The sequence below is a fragment of the Papio anubis genome, chromosome 17 (assembly GCF_008728515.1).
Source record: "Papio anubis isolate 15944 chromosome 17, Panubis1.0, whole genome shotgun sequence".
Taxonomy (NCBI): Eukaryota; Metazoa; Chordata; class Mammalia; order Primates; family Cercopithecidae; genus Papio; species Papio anubis.
The window spans coordinates 67,279,104-67,298,043 of record NC_044992.1 but is presented as its reverse complement, the minus strand read 5'-3'; the positions used below and the strand labels follow the sequence as shown (position 1 = coordinate 67,298,043).

The 18,940-nt window shown below is 53.2% G+C and overlaps 1 protein-coding gene across 6 annotated transcripts in view; it reads right to left on the bottom strand.

The window, feature by feature from the left end:
- Positions 1-878: 878 nt before the first annotated feature.
- Positions 879-18,940, bottom strand: part of SAP30BP (SAP30 binding protein) — a 44,235-nt gene continuing 26,173 nt past the window's right edge. For 3 of the 6 annotated variants that reach the window (XM_021927980.2, XM_021927983.2, XM_021927981.2), the window contains 9 exons: positions 17,293-17,335; positions 11,024-11,112; positions 7,788-7,879; positions 6,994-7,054; positions 6,490-6,541; positions 5,201-5,259; positions 4,365-4,445; positions 3,964-4,048; positions 879-3,693 (listed from right to left, as the gene is read on the bottom strand). In XM_021927980.2, the coding sequence (XP_021783672.1) occupies positions 3,512-3,693; positions 3,964-4,048; positions 4,365-4,445; positions 5,201-5,259; positions 6,490-6,541; positions 6,994-7,054; positions 7,788-7,879; positions 11,024-11,112; positions 17,293-17,335 (744 nt within the window). In that variant the 3' untranslated portion in view covers positions 879-3,511. The remainder of the gene's footprint in view (positions 3,694-3,963; positions 4,049-4,364; positions 4,446-5,200; positions 5,260-6,489; positions 6,542-6,993; positions 7,055-7,787; positions 7,880-11,023; positions 11,113-17,292; positions 17,336-18,940) is intronic. The other 3 variants (XM_021927979.2, XM_003913440.5, XM_003913439.5) reach the window with 2 other exon arrangements.

The window sequence follows — 18,940 nt, the reverse complement described above, 5'->3', positions numbered from 1 at the left end:
ATCCCAGCTACTCGGGAGGCTGAAGCAGGAGAATCGCTTGAACCCGGGAGGCAGAGGTTGCAGTGAACCGGGATCGTGCCACTGCACTCCAGCCTGGACAACAGAGATGCTGTCTCAAAAAAAACCCCCCAAAACACACAACTCATTGTAATCATTCTTCCTTCATGTTCAAATGCAACCAAATTTGGCCAGTAGGAGATCCCTTCACCCTAGCTTCTTTGACCTTTCGATCTGACTTCCGTGTCTTCCCTGCTTTCCAGAACCGCCTTAGTCCTACTTAGATTTCAGGATCCGCTGTTTCTCCAAGGGGCCCCAGCGTGGTTCCTTTCAGCAGGGAATGGTATTAGAGACCACGATGTGAGTACTGTGTGCTGGATGCTACCAGGGTGTCACTGCTTTCAGGTCTTTTTTTTTTTTAACTCACCATACACAAAGTAGGAGGTCCTAGCTCCTTGCAACGGACAGATAGGAGCTGTTGCCCAGGCTGGAGTGCAGTGGCAAGATCTCGGCTCACTGCAAGCTCCGCCTCCCGGGTTCACACCATTCTCCTGCCTCAGCCTCCTGAGTAGCTGGGACTACAGGCGCCCACCACCATGCCTCAGCTAATTTTTTTTTGTATTTTTAGCAGAGACAGGGTTTCACCATGTTAGCCAGGATGGTCTTGATTTCCCCACCTCGTGATCTGCCCGTTTCGGCCTCCCAAATGCTGTGATTACAGGTGTGAGCCACCGCACCCGGCCTAATTTTTGTATTTTTAGTAGAGATGGGGTTTCGCCATGTTGGCCAGGCTGGTCTTGAACTCCTGACCTCAGGTGATCCACCCACCTCAGCCTCCCAGTGTTGGGATTCCAGGCGTGAGCCACCACGCCAGGCTCAGCAGCCCTTAAAAAATCCTTTATTATAGAGATTTCCAAATAGATACAAAATTAAAAACACTGAACCCTCCTGTACCTATCACCGAAACTCGGTAATTGTCAAGGCAGTGCCAAGTGACAGCAGCCGTTCAGAATCCAGCCCTAGGTGGCTTGAGTGATGCTGTGAGCACAGGGTTGGGAGCTGGAAACTTTCATTTCAGTGACCATAGGAGCAGAGACCACCTCTTCGGAAGATAAGCAAACTCACCTCTCCTCTCATCCCTCCATCCCCCGAATCACCTGCGTACTCATCTCATGCCAGGCACTGGGGCACACTGTTATTTATGCCTGCTTTGTTTCTGCTTGCAAGAACTAGGAGACATGAGCTGTCTCATCCCCATTTGTGGGCAGAGGCTACAAGGCAGTGAAGTGTGATCCTAAAAGCAAGGGGGTGTTGCAAGCACTGAGAATGGAGCACCCCACTGTCCAGCAGTCAGGAGGGGATTATAAAAAGCTGAGACACATCTTGGGGTATTACATGTGCAAGGTGCAGAGCTAAATGAATCCCGAGGCCCACCCAAGATCAGAGCCCTAGGGAGAGGTAGCGGGTGTGTGAGTGGGGGACAGTAGGAGCCATGGACAGAGTTCAGTTTGGACACTGTTCTCTGGTGAGCAGACACACACTGGTCAAAAACAACTTTGGCCCCTAGTGCCTGGGCCATCCACCCACAGCAGGAACTGTTCACACACCTCTGGGCCATCCCTGATGGGACTAAGGTGGGCAAGCACCATTTTAGAGAAGAGGAAATGAAAGTCCAGAAGGATTAGAAACCTTGACCCAACTCATGAGGCTAAGTGGGGCAGCAGTTTTGGCCTGCGGCTGCCCAACTCTCAGCCTGTGTTCACTCTCCAGGCCCCCCACCTCTGGGGCCCCGCGAGAGACAGTCATTACTGCTTTAACTGAACAGATAAATGGCAGGGCCGGGGCTGCCCAGAGGAAAGCGGGTAGGGGAAAGACCTGCCAAACCCCATCCTCCCTGACAGAGCATGAGACGGGGGACAGGCCAGTTTGCTTCTCTCCTCGGTCTACAACAAAAAAAATTGGATTTAGCCAACAACAAACACTGGCAGGAACTTTACAGTTTATAAAGCTTTTGCATAAGTCACCTCTGGTTCCTCCCAACCAACTTACGACGCTTTATGACCGTGATTTCAGACAAGAAACAGGCTTACAGAGGTAAGGGTTTGAGACCACTCAACTGGTTTTAAACGGAATCTGGCCAGAGGTGCCGGCTCCACGTCTACTGCCCTTTCCGCAGCGCCACGGTGCCTCCCACAAAACACCCACAGCGTCCTTGGCTAATGAGGGGCCCCTGTCGGAGGCCACAGGAAGCCTTTTCAGAGCTCCTCTGGGGCATGAGTGGGGAGCGGCTCTGCTCCCCAGAGCTTCAAAGCCCCATCAAGGAAGGGCTGAGACCTGACCTGCTGAAGTGGCCGAGTGTGTGTATGGGGGGAGTGGACTCAATTTTTTATTTTTGAAACCTCATGCACAGAGTTCCTTATATTCCTCAGGTCCACAAGAGTACCAGGTGCAATTTCAGAACCACCTTTCTAAACCTCTGCCCACCGACTGAAAGCAACACGGCCCTTCACAGCCCGGCTTCCTTCTTTTGACACACAGCTCTTCCGCTCCAGTGGAGAGTCGCCAAAGGTCACGAAGGGTAAACAGTCTCCTCTGGACTCCCGGTCTGGGAAACCCGTTTCAGCCCCGGGGAGAGCCCAGTGGCCACTGGCGCTGCCCAGGGGCTGCTGTGGGGCAGAGATAACACACACAGGAAGGGTGGGGTGGCAGGAGCCCTCCCAGGAGCAGGGCTTGCCCGTAAACAATGAGCTGCCGCCTGGCCAGGGCAGGAGGTGATTCATCTCCCCCCGCTGCTCAGCTCCTGGCTGGCTGCGCTCACGGGGCACCGAGGGACTGGGGCAGCCCTGGCCAGGCGCTGACGCCTCCCTACTCCCTGCACAGGTCAGGATCTCACCCCAGCCCTTCTGGAAACTGGCTTGACTTCAAAAGTCTGGGTGTGTCCAAGAAGTGATCTGGACTGGGGAGTGCTCAAATGCACCCAAGGGAGCACAGCTCCACCATCACCCAAGAACTGGCTGGGTTTTGGGATCAAGGCGGCACATGGAGCGAACGTGGAGCTTGGGGGGTCCCGCCTGTCCATGTCCAGAGGCGTACACAGGTAACAACGGTGACTTCTTGGGCCACCCCTCTGAACGGCGTCCCAGGCCTCCATCACCCTATCGTCAACCCTGAGGCAGTAGTCCCAACCAAGATGGGGGGACGTGTGAGCTGAAGCATTTGCCTGCAAACAGAATGCAGGAGAGGCCAGTGCATCTGAGATGCCAAGAGGTAAGAAAACGGCACTTTTAATGGGCGGCAGACCCCAGGTGGTGCGTGGACAGACCCTGTCCACAGCAACTGGCTCCTGTGCTGCCTGTCCTTCTGTCTGGAATGCCACATAGAAGCTCCTCTCAGGTGGCATCAGGGGAGCAGGTCCCAATCCTGAAATATACAAAGTGGCGCCTCCCACTGGGTAGTACAGTCCTTTGGTCACTGGGCTGCACAGTCCTTTCGAGTCCTAGGGTGGCCCCTCAGGTCACTGCTTGGCCTTCTTCACAATGGTGCCCACAGCAGAGATGACAGTGGTCTTGGAGCCGCTGGCGCTGGTGGTGACCGTGACGACAGCTGGCAGGGTGGCTGTAGTGGTGAGGATGGTGGGCTGGGCTATCGTCGTCACTGGGATAGCCGAGTCCCACTTGCTCTTTCTCTTCTGAGCATCTGGAGATAAAGCAGAAGTCAGGATCACGATCCACTAATGAGCAGTGCTCTCTTTCCCTTCCCCTGCAGGCCAGCAGGGGCCTAGGGAGCAGAAACCGAAGGGGCCTCCCCCCAAGACTCCAAAGCTGGTTCTCAAAGTCCCTGCTTAGAAAAGAGCAAGGCTGAGCCTAGGCCTAGATCCATGTGTTGTCTGTTGCCCAAACTAGCCAGGGAGACACTGGCTCCGTGTGTGTGGCAGGAGGCAGGAGGCAGGGCAGCTCTGCAATCTACCTGCAACAGCTGTGCTGGCGGTGGTAGTGGTGGTGGCCGTGGCGTTGGTCGTGGTGCCTTTCTTGGTGCCCGTCACAAACTCAATCTGGAGAGGGAGAGGGAAGAGAATAAGGCTGGGCAAAGCTGGGTGTCCATAGCCTTTTGCCATCCGTCAGCTCCTGGGGGACAGGAGCTTGGCACTACACAAAAGAGGCATTGGAAATGAACTCTGCTCTGACCATCTGGGGGAGGGCGAGGTGTCTAAGAAGAACCCAAAGGGGCTTTTCGCTCTTAAAAGAACTTTCCAAACAGTACTGGATCCCTCCCGGCATCACCAGGTCTCTGCACATGCCCGGCACCCCCGGCCCACCGCCCCACCTCACATGCCCAGAACCGTTTGGCCAGGCCCCTCCTCCTCACACCCAGGAGGAGGCGGCGCCCGCCCGCACAGGGGAAGGACAGCTCCGGTCCCCAGGCGCTGCAGACACGTCCCTGCAACAAGCCTGGGGTTTGGAAGGGAGAGGGAAAGAGAGAGAAGGGAGATTCAATCAAGGGTTAAGAATGAGAAACCCCGATTATCCCCTTGCACCAGCTCCCACGTTCCTGGCCCAGCAGCCAGTGACTCCAGAGGGCCACCAGCATGCCCAGGCCCCACAGCCCCTCTGCCTGGGGTGAGGGAAGCAGTCTGGAGGCCGCAGCTGCTTGAGGATGGTCAGGCCGAGCCAGACGTGGGAGGAGCTGGTGTCCTGATGCCTGGCTCCGAGACTGGTCACAAAGGGAACAAGGCCCAGAGATAACACTTTGGTCTCACAGCCAAACTGATGCTCCCTGAAGAACCCAGACCACACTGCTGGGGAACAAGTGGCGCTCAGGGCCCTAACATGGGACCTAATACGTAGCACCCAGGCGGGCCACTGAGGGCAGCTCTGGAGGCCAAGAAACTCACTGAGCAGAGCAAGCTGGGCCCGGCACTCTCTTAGGGAATTACTTCCCTCCCTTCAGGCCACAGAGGGCACCCACGACCCAAAATAGACAAAGCCTCCCAAAGTTCTGCAATTGAGGGGAGGAAGGGGGTCACAACGCAGCAAGCAAGACTCCAAGGGCAAGGCAGCAGGCGAGCACCGCAAACCCAGAGCAGGGCCTGTGCACTGACATGGGGCCAGGGCGGGGGGCAGCCTGGACAACCTCTGGGCTCAGCCAGCAGGACCCATGCACTTCACATCTGCCTTTTCCATCTAGGAGGTCTGCCATCACTTACTTTTGTTCGCTCCTTTTTGGCCTTTTCCAATTTGTCCATCTCAATCTTCTGGGCCTTGGCTATGAAGACAAGAGAAGCTGTTACAAAGGCAGCCCCTGAGCAGCTCCGGGCTGAGGGAGCCGACTCTGATCCCTGCGTTCTTTTCAGTGGGCTAAAGGTCTTCATGGGCTCAGTGTTCTTCGTGCTAGGCAAAATGAAGCCAGCCCTTGCTTGGCGTAGGGCAGGGGCCTTCAGCTCCAGACTGGAGGGCTGCATGCCCCGTGTCTGTCTGGAAGGGTCAGCTACTCCTGAGCTCCTGTGGACTGCCGCACACGGAAATACAGGCCCAATGGGGACTACCTTGCTACTGACTGAGAGAAGCTGGAATCAGAGATTATTATGTAAAATGTTGGCAATGAATTCAAAATAAAAGACAGTAACATTCATGAAGGCCAAACAAAGCACCTCTATAGGCCAAGATCTGGGCCATGGGCTACAGGCTCAAGACCTATGGTCTGGCCGGGTGCGGTGGCTCAAGCCTGTAATCCCAGCACTTTGGGAGGCCGAGACGGGCGGATCACGAGGTCAGGAGATCGAGACCATCCTGGCTAACATGGTGAAACACCGTCTCTACTAAAAAATACAAAAAAAAAAAACCGGGGCGGGGGGGGGGGCGTTTGTGGCCCAACAACCCGGGAAGGCTGAGGCAGGAGAATGGCGTGAACCCGGGAGGCGGAGCTTGCAGTGAGCTGAGATCCGGCCATCGCACTCCAGCCTGGGCTACAGAGCGAGACTCCGTCTCAAAAAAAAAAAAAAAAAAAAAAAAAAAAGACCTATGGTCTAGGGGTTTGGGCCCTCTGACATTCCTCCCAGTTCTCCCAAACTGGTACCTTAAGAATAAGCCACCCTCTCACTGGCCTCGGAACATTCTGCCTGCACCTGCCTGGCCCCTCTGCCTCTTCAAACCTCAGCTGGAACACAGTTTTGTCAGTGAGACCTTCCCATCCCTTTGGCCAGATTAGATGACCCTGCTTGCCAAAGCTCCCCTGTACCCAGCAACTCTGTCATCACCAACACTTCATCGATGCTGGCACTACTGGCGTGATGCATTACTGGCATCTTCTTTGCTGTGGCATAAGCCTCTTAAGGCAGGGGTGGGTCTGTCTCATTCAGGCCTGTACCCAACCCCTTGAACATGGCCCGACGTAAAGGAGACCCTGAAATACGTGTTGCCTGGATAACCAACTGACTGGATAAAGGGATAGTTGGGTGGGCGGACGAGGTATATGGGAGGAGGGATGAAAGGCTACCTAATGCCTCATAGTAGGAGTCCTCAGACCAGCCATGGGGATCAAACATATCCTGCAAAGGAAAAGGCGAAAGTTGCAGTTAGTAGGAATCGTCAGATGACAAATGACTCAGAAACCCAAGTTCCTTGCCTGAGTCTTTCCACAGAGCTTCCTGGTTTGGGGTCCCCTTACCTGGGGCTCGGCTGTCATCCCTGGTCTCTAGCCAAGGGGCAGCTGGCAAGTGCTGAAGAACACGGGAGCACGAAGCCCCCATCCAGTGACCCCCAGGAGCAGCAGGTCCACACATGTCCCCACCAGTCAAGGGCCAGACACCAGGTCGGCCACTGGAATCTCTTTATTGGACTATTTCAGAACAATAGGGACTCAAACACAAGACATGGGGACTGTGCTTTCAACTAGCGGTGCCACTACATGGACCCTTCTGTGGCTGCAGGTCAAACCCCATGGAACAAGCACAGGACCCCGGGTGTCCCAGGTGTCTCCAGCTCCGTGTGCCAGACGTACCTTAGGGTAGTTGGTGCCAAGCTCGTCAATGGCACAGAACTGGATCAGCTTCTCGTAGATGCTGAAAAAACAGCACAGGCGTTGAGCAGGCACAAGTCCACGTCCCTGCCTGGGGCCTGAACCATCCAGCTCCTGGGGCTGACACAAAACCTTCAAAACCTTTAAATCCAGCTCAGCTGCTCTAAGCAAGTTTCCTGATGGCCCTACACCCTCCCAGGGAGATGGACCTGTTAACTAAGGGCCGGGAGGAGCATGGGGTCAAGGTGATGGCTGAGTTTTGTCCCACTGACCTTCAGTCTGCATGGCTGGGTTGGGCTCACCACACTCAGGCCCACACAAGGGCCATGCTCTTTCCCCCGTAAGTCACTAGCTTGAGCATTAAATGGAGTAAGACCAGACATAGCTCTGGTCCTAAGACCTCTCACCTATATGCAAAAATCAGCTTTTTAGAGTTGGAAGATGAACCTATAGTAATTGTCTAGTCCAATTCCTTCCATGAGGACAGGGTTCTTGAGAGGTCATGTGCTTTAGGCTCAGAGCAGGGACGAGAACTCAGTCAGGTCTCCCTCATCCCCGTCTAGGTCTCGGTATGGATTGCTTTGTGTTTTGTCAGGATCTTAAATGGCAAGCCTCTGGCTGGGTTAGCATAGTCTGCCGTGTCCAGCAGGCACTCAGTGTAATGACAAGTCTGGGTGATGGTTTGGGCTCAGGGCTTTTCCTCACCACCTCCTTGGGGACGTCCTTAATCCAACATTAATAACTCAATAAACTCTGCAGGCTCAAGGGAAACTTACCTGGGGTTCCGAAATTCTTTCTTTCTTTGGATAATGTAGTTCATATCCATTCCTTCCTTTATTTTTCGTTCATAAAGCTTCTGGATCTTGTCCTATGGAAGAGGAGCAGAGGGGTGTATGACAGAAGCCCACTCCTCCACGATCCCAGCCCCTGGTCACCAGCTACGTGTGCAGCATGAACGTGAAGCTCCAGAGCCACGAAAAGCCCAACTTGACCTCATGTTAAAATTTAACCTATTCTTGGCCGGGCGCGGTGGCTCATGCCCGTAATCCCAGCACTTTGAGAGGCCAAGGCGGGTGGGTCACGAGGTCAGGAGATCGAGAACATCCTGGCTAACACGGTGAAACCCCATCTCTACTAAAAACACAGAAAATTAGCCGGGCATGGTGGCAGGCACCTGTAGTCCCAGCTACTTGGGAGGCTGAGGCGGGAGAATGGCATGAACCCAGAAGGCGGAGAATTTAACCTATTCTCAGCTGGGCGCAGTGGCTCACGCCTGTAATCCCAGCACTTTGGGAGGCTGAGGTGGGTGGATCACAAGGTCTAGAGATTGAGACCATCCTGGCCAACATGAAACCCCGTCTCTACTAAAAACACAAACAACATTAGCTGGGTGTGGTGGGTGCCTGTAATCCCAGCTACTTGGGAGGCTGAGGCAGGAGAATCGCTTGAACCTGGGAGGTGGACATTGCAGTGAGCTGAGATCGCGCCACTGCACTCCAGCCTGGTAACAGAGTGAGACTCTCTCAAAAACACAAAACGAAACAAAAAATTAACCTATTCTCTTTTTCCACCCTACCTTTTGCCCAGAATTGCACACAAGTAACATAAACCAAGACCAGGCTGCTTTCACTGCTGAGGTTTCCTGACGCTCTCTGGATGACAGTATAGTGAGCAGTGAAAAGATCACAGCAGAGGAGCCACGGAGAAAATAATGAACAAAGCCCCAACTGGTTAATCAGTTCCAGAATCATCCGAAGCAGGGTGTAGGGTACTGGTGTTGATATGCAGGGAATGAATCCTGGTTTTAAATTTTAACATGAGGTCAAGTCCTCAGCAGAACTGTGAACCACAGGAGACTTCGGAAGGGCTATGGCCTTTTGATGGGAGGCAGGAGTAGTTGTTTGGATTCGGTCTTGCAAGCTATTTAGAATGTGTCTTTTACGGGGAGGCGCACAGGTGGCTGGTCCGCGCTGGCTTATCGAGGGTATCAAGGGTTAACTGCTTCTCTCTCACCCAAATTCCCCACAGGTCATGCCTGGCTCTCAGTGGGAGAGTGGAGAACCCCCACGGGGGATGCAGGCTGACCTACTGCGGCCAGTGCCACAGGCGTCCTCAGGAAGGGGGTCCTCCCTAGCCCATGGACATGATGCCCAAAGTAGATGGCATCAGCATGGCCCAGTGCCAATGAAGAGGGCCAAGACACCAGAGCCACCTCTGGAAAGAGCAGTCTCAGCCAGGAAGGCGGGCACTGGTCCAGGGCAAGATCTACCTGCAGCCTCCCCCTGCAGTGGGGCTTAAACAGAGATTCTCCAGAAGGGAAACACCTGAGGCACTGTGCCAGCAAAGCGGGCGGGCAGGTCTGGAGGGCCCAGGTGACAGCGTTTAGGACATGTCAGAAGGGGTGATCCACTCCCCTTATTGGAGGCCAAATCTTTCTATCGAGACTGGCCAGAGCAAGAGCTGAACCGCAGAGGGAGGTCTGTGATATAATCGCTGAGACTGAAGAACTTCTGTCCTCCAAGCTATCTCCTCCAGGGTCATGGAGGGAGCCATATATAGAAGGCTCAGCAACTTGAGGAGAACCCATGTCATACAGATGACTTGGCTGCATCTCCTGGGCCGTAAGATCAGTTCTACCACCCCAGATGAACTAAAATGTTTGCTCAAATGCCATGGTTTCCACCATCAGGAGGGTCTAAAGAGGAGGCACATTCGGCACTGCAGGCAGTGCGCCAGCTGTCTCGGCCTGGTGGGTTGCTGGAGTTGTCCTTACAGGCTGGAGCTTGCTGTCTGGTTGTCTGGCATGGAGGGTGACGTGATTCTGGAGGGCGGTGGTTGGGAGACGACTCAGCAATGGGAGGAGACTTCCGGGAAGGGAAGATAATCTGCCCTGCACCCCCAGTTCTGACTCTGGCCCTCCCCCAGCTTGCTGCATTCCTTAGCCTCAGGTCCCATTAGTCATCCATCCGTTAGGGTGGTGTCACAGGCTTGCTGTGCAGCCAGAGGCCCCCAGTGGAAGCTCCAGGATCAAAGGTGAAGCAGGTGGCCCAGGAGCCATGATTGTGCAGCCCTGGGTGCCTGTTCTATTGTTCATCACAAGGGAACCCACAGAGGGACAAGGAGAGCCACGGGCTGAACCCCAGATGTCCCCCCATGAGTGTAACTGCACAAAAGCTTCGACTCCTTGGGATTTGAAAACCTCCTGTCAGTGCTGCACATTCTGTCAAGCAAGAAGCTACTGAATCAGCATTTTAGAAATAGATTAGCGTTGGCCGGGCGCGGTGGCTCAAGCCTGTAATCCCAGCACTTTGGGAGGCCGAGACGGGCGGATCACGAGGTCAGGAGATCGAGACCATCCTGGCTAACACGGTGAAACCCCGTCTCTACTAAAAAATACAAGAAAATTAGCCGGGCGAGGTGGTGGGCGCCTGTAGTCCCAGCTACTTGGGAGGCTGAGGCAGGAGAATGGCGTGAACCCGGGGGGGCGGAGCTTGCAGTGAGCCGAGATCGCGCCACTGCACTCCAGCCTGGGGCACAGAGCAAGACTCCGTCTCAAAAAAAAAAAAAAAAAAAAAAAAGAAATAGATTAGCGTAGAAAAATGTATATATATAAATGCTTGTGATTTTTTCATTTCTGTAATTTATTTTACATTCTGAGGGTTCCTCAGTTTCTTAGCAAAGCTCTTTCTCAGAAGCTCCCATTGGCCCAGTAGGGCTGCAGAGAAAAGGTTATGTTCTTTTCTCTGTCTCTGCTTAGGACCTCACTGAGGGCAAGCAAGGGCCGCCCTGCTGGAGCAGCACCAGGGGACATGGTGGTGGGTGTAGGAGCCAACTCCTGAGATGAGGCTAATAGGAGGTAAAGAGGGCTGCAGGATCCTTCCCACCTGTCAGTTTCTTTTATAGAAACCTCGGTCCCTTTCCCTGCCATGGTCTCTTAAGGTTAAGACCAAACCAAACACATAACCCAGGCTATCTAATCTATCCGACCTCAGTAGCCAAGCCTCATGCTTACTTGTAAGTGATTTGAACATCTGCCAGGGGGTTCTGGCGGGATCTTGATTTCATCAGGCGACATGTTCCGAACTCTTTCAGAAAAGGAGGCTATTGAGAGAAGAAGGAAAAATTCTGTAGGTGGGGATCAGAACAAGGGACAGACATGGACAAAAAAACATAAGCACATAAAATGTTATCAGGTAGGGATAAACACTATGAAAACAGTACAACTGAGTGTTCAGATGTGGCCTCTGTGAGGTGTCATCTCAGCTGAGAGTGAATGACCAGAAGGGGTGGGCCATGTACCAGCTTGGGAGAAGAAAAGTTCAGACAGAGGGTATAAATGTATACAGTAATTAACTTTTCCCTTTTTTTTTTTTTTTTTTTTAAAGAGACGGGGTCAGCTGGGTGTGGTGGCTCGCACCTATACTCCCAACATTTTGGGAAGCTGAGGTGGGCAGATCATTTGAGGTCAGGTGTTCTAGACCAGCCTGGCCAACATGGCGAAACCCTGTCTCTGCTAAAAATACAAAATCAACTGGCAGGGTGATGCACACCTGTAAACCCAGCTACTCGCGAGGCTGAGGAATGAGAACTGCTTGAACCTGAAGGTAGTGGCTGCAGTAAGCCAAGATTGCGCCACTATACTCCAGCCTGGGTGACAGAGTGAGACTCTGTCTCAAAAAGGAAAATAAAATACAGAAAATGAAATAGAGACAGGGCTTTTAGTCTGTAACCCAGGCTAGAGTGTAGTGGTACAATGATAGCTCACTGCAACCTCAAACTCATCTCAGCTTCCCAAGTAGCTAGGACTACAGGTGCATGACACCATGCCTGCCTAATCTTAAAAGTTTTTGTAAAGATGGGGTCTCGTTATGTTACCCAGGCCGGTCTTCAACTGTTGGATCAAGCCATCTTCCCGCCTTGGCCTCCTAAAGTGCTGGGATTATGGGTATGAGCCACTATGCCTGGCCCACAACGGTTAACTTTTAAGGAAGAGTCAGCAGTGTGCTGGTAAATGTTTAATCACCAGCTGGGTGTGGGGATGGAGAAAAGGGGGAGGCACCATGATCTATGGCATTTGCCATTTCTTGTGGTGTAAATTCTTCTGCCATAGCCAATTTCAAGCTACCAAGGTAAAGTCACTGAACCCAAGGCTGGGAAGAGACGTACACAATAGGCTCACCACGTGAGCCAGCTGCAGCCACCACTGCACGTCTCTTAAACCAGCTCCAGCCACCACTGGATATGTCTCTAAAATACTTGCAAGACTTTTGAAACTCAGAGGTGCTTGGTGCCACCTGTCTGCATCTACGGCTAACCTGCCTAGGCTACAGGAGAAACAGAATTCAGGGTTCCCTAAGTTTTGGGTCGCAAAGTAAACAAAATGGCCTTGTGCATAAATGATACTTACTACCGTTATCAGCTGAGGATCTTTTAAAAATAAACAAATCAACTCTCTCTTAGCCCACCTCATTCCTGAGAACAAAAGACCCGTTCTGGTGGGAAGAACCACAACCCCCAGGGGACAATTTCCTCAGAGATCTGCCACGGTCGCCAGGCCTTGCTCTCTCCAGTCCCTTCCCCGCAGCCTCGGGCCACCCGGGCACTGCAGTCTTGCTTTGGCTCCCTGGGACAATGTGCTATTTGTTGTTAAGATTCTGTCTGCTCTTCAAAACACTCCCTCATGAAAAGGATCATACAATAAGCAAAGAGCAGGCAGGCAGGGTGGGGCAGGACGAAGAGAAAGAATGAACAAACCACCAATAACACTCAGCAAGCACTTACTGGGCACCTACTGTGTGCAGGCCTGCTAACCCACTGCTGAGCTGCCCGGGCTGGCTTCGCAAGGCCAGCCCCTTCTCCTCTGCCCAGGCTGGGTTAATGTTTGCTTAGTAGATAAGGTGCTTTGATCTCTGCCTGGAGTTTCAAGTTACTGTAAAGAACACAGTGCCGAGGAGGGCTGAGGACAAGGCTCCCAGACTCTGCCAGTCCAGCTGCTGCAAGACAAGCCTGTGCACACTATAAATACACTCTGAGACAGGGGTCGAGCCTGGGCCATCCTAAAAACATGACTTCATGTGCTGATTTTCACTGCTGTCAGTGGATTCTCACTGGAAGCGCTCCAAGAACAGAGCACCAATCTGCCATTTTGGATGAGGGCAAGAGGACAGAGACTGGCTGACACATTGATCAGAGGTCCTGTGGATCCCAGATGCCAGTGCAGCCCAAGAGCCAGGGACGAGGTGCTTCTCTTTGCCCAGCACCTTCCTTTGGTCTCCTGACTCCTCAAGCAAAGCTGACACTCAGATATGGCTGGAATTCAACTCTCCTCCAACTTCCTCCTTCCTCCCAGCCCTGGAATACGTGAAAGTGCTAAGCCTGAGGTTGCAGAAGCTGGTGGAGAGTGGAATCAGCTGCAGGGAGCTGGTCCTATCTCACAAGCAGCAGCAATAGAAGCAAGGAGAGCCTTGGCAGGCGCTGGGTACATAAATAAGCAGGGTTAACTTCTTCCCTGGGCTGGAGAGTACGTATGTGTGCATGTGACAGAGACAAAGAGTGCCCTTTGGCATTTGCCAGGAAAACCTTTTGGAAAAACAGGGTGTGACCCTGTTGCCACAGCAACCCAGTCACACTCTGGGGCTCACATGGTGTACAGTATAAGAGGAGGGGAGCCCCTCCTGAGCCTGGGGCTTGAAACAAGATAATTCCTAGGCAGTTACTGTCAAATAAAGGGACACATTCAGGAAAACTAGATACAAGTATACACAGAGCGTGGAAGCAGCCTTCAGTGACCCTCTCCTTCCTGAGTCCTGGAATGAATCTCATGTGGGAGACGCCAGCCCCACATTTCTGTTTCTTTATTTCTTTTGAGACGGAGTCTCACTCTATCGCCCAGACTGGAGTGCAATGGCGTGATCTCAGCTCACTGCAACCTCCGCCTGCCGGGTTCAAGCAGTTCTCTTGCCTCAGCCTTCTGAGTAGCTGGGACAACAGGCACGTGCCACCGTGCCTGGCTAATTTTTTTTTTTTTTTTTTTTTTGTATTTTTAGTAGAAATGGGGTTTCACCACGCTGGCCACCTCAAGCCATGTCCCCAGGACATCCATAGAGCAATGTGTCCACAGTCTCTTGGAAGCAGTGCTGGGTCTGTGGCTGCTGCCTGGGCATGATGGGGGTGTTCTCAGAGGCCGCCGCAGTTAGGACTTGAGAAGCCAGCTGTCAGCGTGAGTTGCCCTGGTGCGTGCCCAAGTCAGAAAACACCCAGAGTACCCACAGCTGCCATGGAGGGATCTGTGCAGGAGTAGCTAGTTGGACGGGCTCATGGGATGGCAGGGAGTGAGTGAGCTGGGGGGCTCCAGGGGACAGTAGAGTATCTCCAGCTCCTGAGTAACACAGAGAACCCACGCCCACTGCCACACCAGCACCACTGCTCCAGGCTCAGCCGTGGGCATCGGCGAGGCCCTGGAGGGCACTGAGAGGGTGTGCATGCTTGGCTCTGTCAAGGGGCCGAGTGCTGCAGACGCCTGTGGCTTGGCTTCTCTGCTCTCCTGCTTGTTCTCTTAAAGCTGGGGCTGTCTACATGCATGGACATGCTTCCCATACCTGGTAAGCAACCTGAGTCCTGACACCAGAGCGGACAAAAGAAGCTTAGGCAGAGAGGCTGACAGGCACTGCATCATGAATGGAAGCCACTGTCCTTCAACTAATTACGTCTTTAGTAAGAGGAACTAAACCAGCTACTCGTTAATGAGGAATGGCGAGTAATCAAAACGATGCTGCTTAAAGATCCATTTTTGTCCTCCACAGGTGAATGAGTAAACAAACTGTGGTGTATCCCTACAGTGAAATAGTACTTGGCTACAAAAAGGAACTCTGGATATGCCCAACATGGATGAGCCTCGCAAGCACCGTGCTGAGTGAAAGAAGCCAGACAAAACCCTAGTTCCCTTTCTACCCTGCTTCTCAACTGTGGCTGATTCTGCCCTAAGGGGACATTGATCACTGTCACATCTGGGGGAGGGAGAGTGCTTCTGGCATGCAGTGAGTAGGCAGAGACCAAGGACACTGCTAAACATCCTACAAAGCACAGGACAGCCCCACCACAAAGAATCATCCAGCCCAAAGTGTCAGTAGGGCCAGGGCTGGCAGATCCTGATTTACAGGAAATTCTAAAAAATGGCAAAGCTATAGTGAGGAGAGTGTAGATCACGGCTTGCCCGAGGCTGAGGGAGGGAATCAGCTGTAACAGGATTAGGGCAGAAGAGAACATTTCAGAGTGATAGGCGCATTCTGCATCACGACTATATGCATCTGTCAACATTCACCAAATGGCACCCCTAAAATTGGCAAGTCTTACTCTATGTAAATTACACCTCAATAAAGCTATTTCCAAAAAATGGCACAGGGAGGAAAAGTGACAAGTTGGCTCTGGAAGCGACTGGGGGCTGAAATGGCTGATGCCCACACACATTCCACTGCCTGCTCAGCACTGCTAGCAAGAGCGAGGGCATCTCTGCCTTGGCATGTGACAGGCTGCTCTCTGATCCCCGGCCGTGCAGTTTCTCACAGTGAAATGCACGGTTGGCTTGGGTGATGGTGGGGTAAGAGGCCAAGGCTCCTGCCCACACCCTGCTAGTGGATCGCCTCTTTAGGGCAGGCCATCAGCTTCCCAGCAGATGTGAACTCTGCTTCCTCTGCCCTCAAAGCCAAATGTTGCACTCCTACGGTGCCACTTTCTAAAGAACGAACCCTAGGTTTTAGGAAAGTCCTGGTTTGTATAGGATTTGAAAGACTGAAACTCTACCAGAGAAGCCAGGGATTAAGGTCTTCCTGCTGAGGGTCTGGGCTGCTCAGCTTACTGTGTTCCCACCCAATCCTTCTTTTTCTTTTTTTTTTTTTGAGCCGGAGTCTCGCTCTGTTGCCCAGGCTGGAGTGCAGTGGCGCGATCTTGCCTCACTGCAAACTCTGCCTCCCAGGTTCACGCCATTCTCCTGCCTCAGCCTCCCGAGTAGCTGGGATTACAGGCGCCCGCCACCTCGCCCGGCTAGTTTTTTGTATTTTTTTTTTTTTTTGAGATGGAGTCTCGCTCTGTGGCCCGGGCTGGAGTGCAGTGGCCGGATCTCAGCTCACTGCAAGCTCCGCCTCCCGGGTTTACACCATTCTCCTGCCTCAGCCTCCCAAGTAGCTGGGACTACAGGTGCCCGCCACCTCGCCCAGCTAGTTTTTTGTATTTTTTAGTAGAGACGGGATTTTTTTTTTTTTTTTAGTAGAGACGGGGTTTCACCGTGTTAGCCAGGATGGTCTCAATCTCCTGACCTCGTGATCCGCCCGTCTCGGCCTCCCAAAGTGCTGGGATTACAGGCTTGAGCCACTGCGCCCGGCCCCAATCCTTCTTTAAAAGACAAACAGAATCAACAATTCCTAGCTCCTTTAGTTCAGGAAAAGGAGAACAGGCTCTGTAGCAGAACTCCCAACAGAAAGGTCCTCCTGGGAGAAAGCCTGGGTGGGAGGGACTGACTACTGGGGCAGCGCTTCCAGGTGGTCCCTGGGCTCGGAACTCCCAGGGCTGGAGCCAGTGAGCCACTAAGGCAAGACCGCAGGAGGGAGGAGCCTGTTTGAGAGCCGGTAATGGCCGCCACAGAGAGGGAGGGCCAACTCCACCAAGAGCTCTGACTCAGCTGCCGGGAACTCCCCCAGGTCGGGCTCTGGGAGCCACATGAAAGGAGCTGGGGGGCTTTCTAAAAGGATTAAAAGCCTGGGGCTAGCACAGAACTTGGATGATGTGTGCTGTTTTCCAGAAACATAGTGTCCCTGCTCCTCCCAAATCACAAAGAGCCCCAGACTCCAGGGCTGTGAGGCATGCTCCTGCCTGGGGACAGAGCAAAGTGCCAGCAGAGGCCACATGCTGACTCCCTAAGCAGCATGCATATGCCAGCAGAGAGGGGGAGGAGGGGGTGCAAAGACAGAGGACAAGCCCAGGGCACTAGGGGAAGCAGAGACCAAGACACGCTCCCAGCTGAGGGGCCCTGAACTCCCTCTTGACAGCGTGGGCAACCAACCAAAGCCCAATAAAACATACCACAAATACGATTTTCAAAGAAGAACTGTTCCCTGGGCGTCTCACCCGGGCATCCTAGAAAATGCCAAAGGCCCTGAGAGGGAGCCGAAGGGACACGGTGCTCACAGCAGACAGAAGCCCTGTGGGGCGGAAGGCGTGGCATGGCCGAAAGCCAGGCTGCTAGTGGTAAGGCTGAGAAACGTGCCCCCAGGATCCCCCAATACTCACCCACGAGTTCCTGGGGGTCTCGCTTTTCTGCTTCTGTATTATCCTGCAAAAGAGAAACAAACACGAGGAGGTAAGACTGGGGCTCCTGAACCAGCTACTCTCCACTGAGACCACTCACAGTTTTTAAGGAAGGAGAAAAAGTAAAAGCACTGCCAGGAACACTAAGGGTAAGCTGATGTTTCAGGGGCCTCTGGCACCTCCAAGCCGCCGAACCCCCTTCTTCCCGCATCGCAGCAGCCAGATGCTCTGGAGCCCACGCCGGTCTCTCCTCCAAACCTCTTCAGTGACCAAACCCACCATCGCTGAGGAGAGCACACGCCAGCAAGCCTGCTGCGGCCACCTGGGCAACGCATACCCTGCCTGTTGCTCTCCCCTGGGTCCGAGGAAGCTTGCCTGAATGGAGTGCAGAGTTCAAGGCCCTGGCCAGCCCAGACATCACCACCTCTACTGCTGGTACCAAGGAAGCAAGAGGCGACTGCTTTCTAACAGCGGACTCCTGAGATGAAAATGCAGACTAGCCGCTCCCAAGATACTTCTCTTATTTTTAGTTCAAAAAGGGAGGCTTCATCATGAGGATAAAGGGGCAGCTCACGGAACCTCAGAGCAAACGTGTAGCGAACCTTGAATAAGTGGCAGAATGGGGATCCGAGAGAGGCCCCAGGATCAAGGCAGCCTCTCTCTGGCCCTCAGCTCCCTTTCCACTGGCTTTATACTCCCTCCAAAGAAAAGCTTCCTCCAATCCCTAATGCAAACAGCATCCCACGACAGCCACGTCCACAAGTCCTACAGAAACCTGAGAGCAAAGGCTTCTGAGACATTTTCTGGATTTCACTGTTCCATAGTAAACGTTTCATCTAAACCAAAGTCAACGCTGAGAAAGCCACGGTCCAAGTCCTACGTCACAAGTCTTCCCCTGCCTCCACTGTCTCAAGTGTAAAAGGGCAAGAACACACGTCTCCCCCATTTCTGGGTTGCTGACACCCAGGCCCTCAAACCCAGTTAGATCAACAATCTCAAGGGCCATATGCGCTAATGATCAAAACAGCAGAAGCAGAGTTCACAGAAAGCTGTCAGACCCCATGTCCTTTCCCTCTGATGAGCAAGGGAGGAGATGAGACAGGAAGACTCTGCAACAAGACCTCGAGGACAGGTGCAGAGCTCCGCCGGCTCCACTTCCACAGACATGGCACACCACGCCACGGCTCCGAAAGGAAGGTGCCAGGAAGGCCATCCAGTTCCCCACACCGAACCTAGAGTCAGTCTTAGCCCCCTTCCCAAAAAGTCCCTCCTGATGCTGGGACAGGCCAAATTCCCCATTCCTCAGAACACTGCAGCTATTCATTCAACCTGGCAGGGCACCACGTCCAGGCCAGGCTGCTTAGCAACCCATCTCTTCGAGCCACTGCCCCCTGCCAATCAGGTGGGCAAAGAGGAGGGTGGGAGCGGGCAGGGAGGCGCGCCTGGAGGACTGCCACACCAACTTCAGGTTGCAGTCATAAATCAGCGGCTCTCTAGAGACTGCCAGTCTCTCAGGGGACGAACAACAATCCCTTTGTAGCAGTGACTCTGAGGAAACCAATGTTCACGAGTGTTAGTAACAAAACATGGGACTGTAAAATGTCCTTACATTCTCCCTCTAGAGAACAGC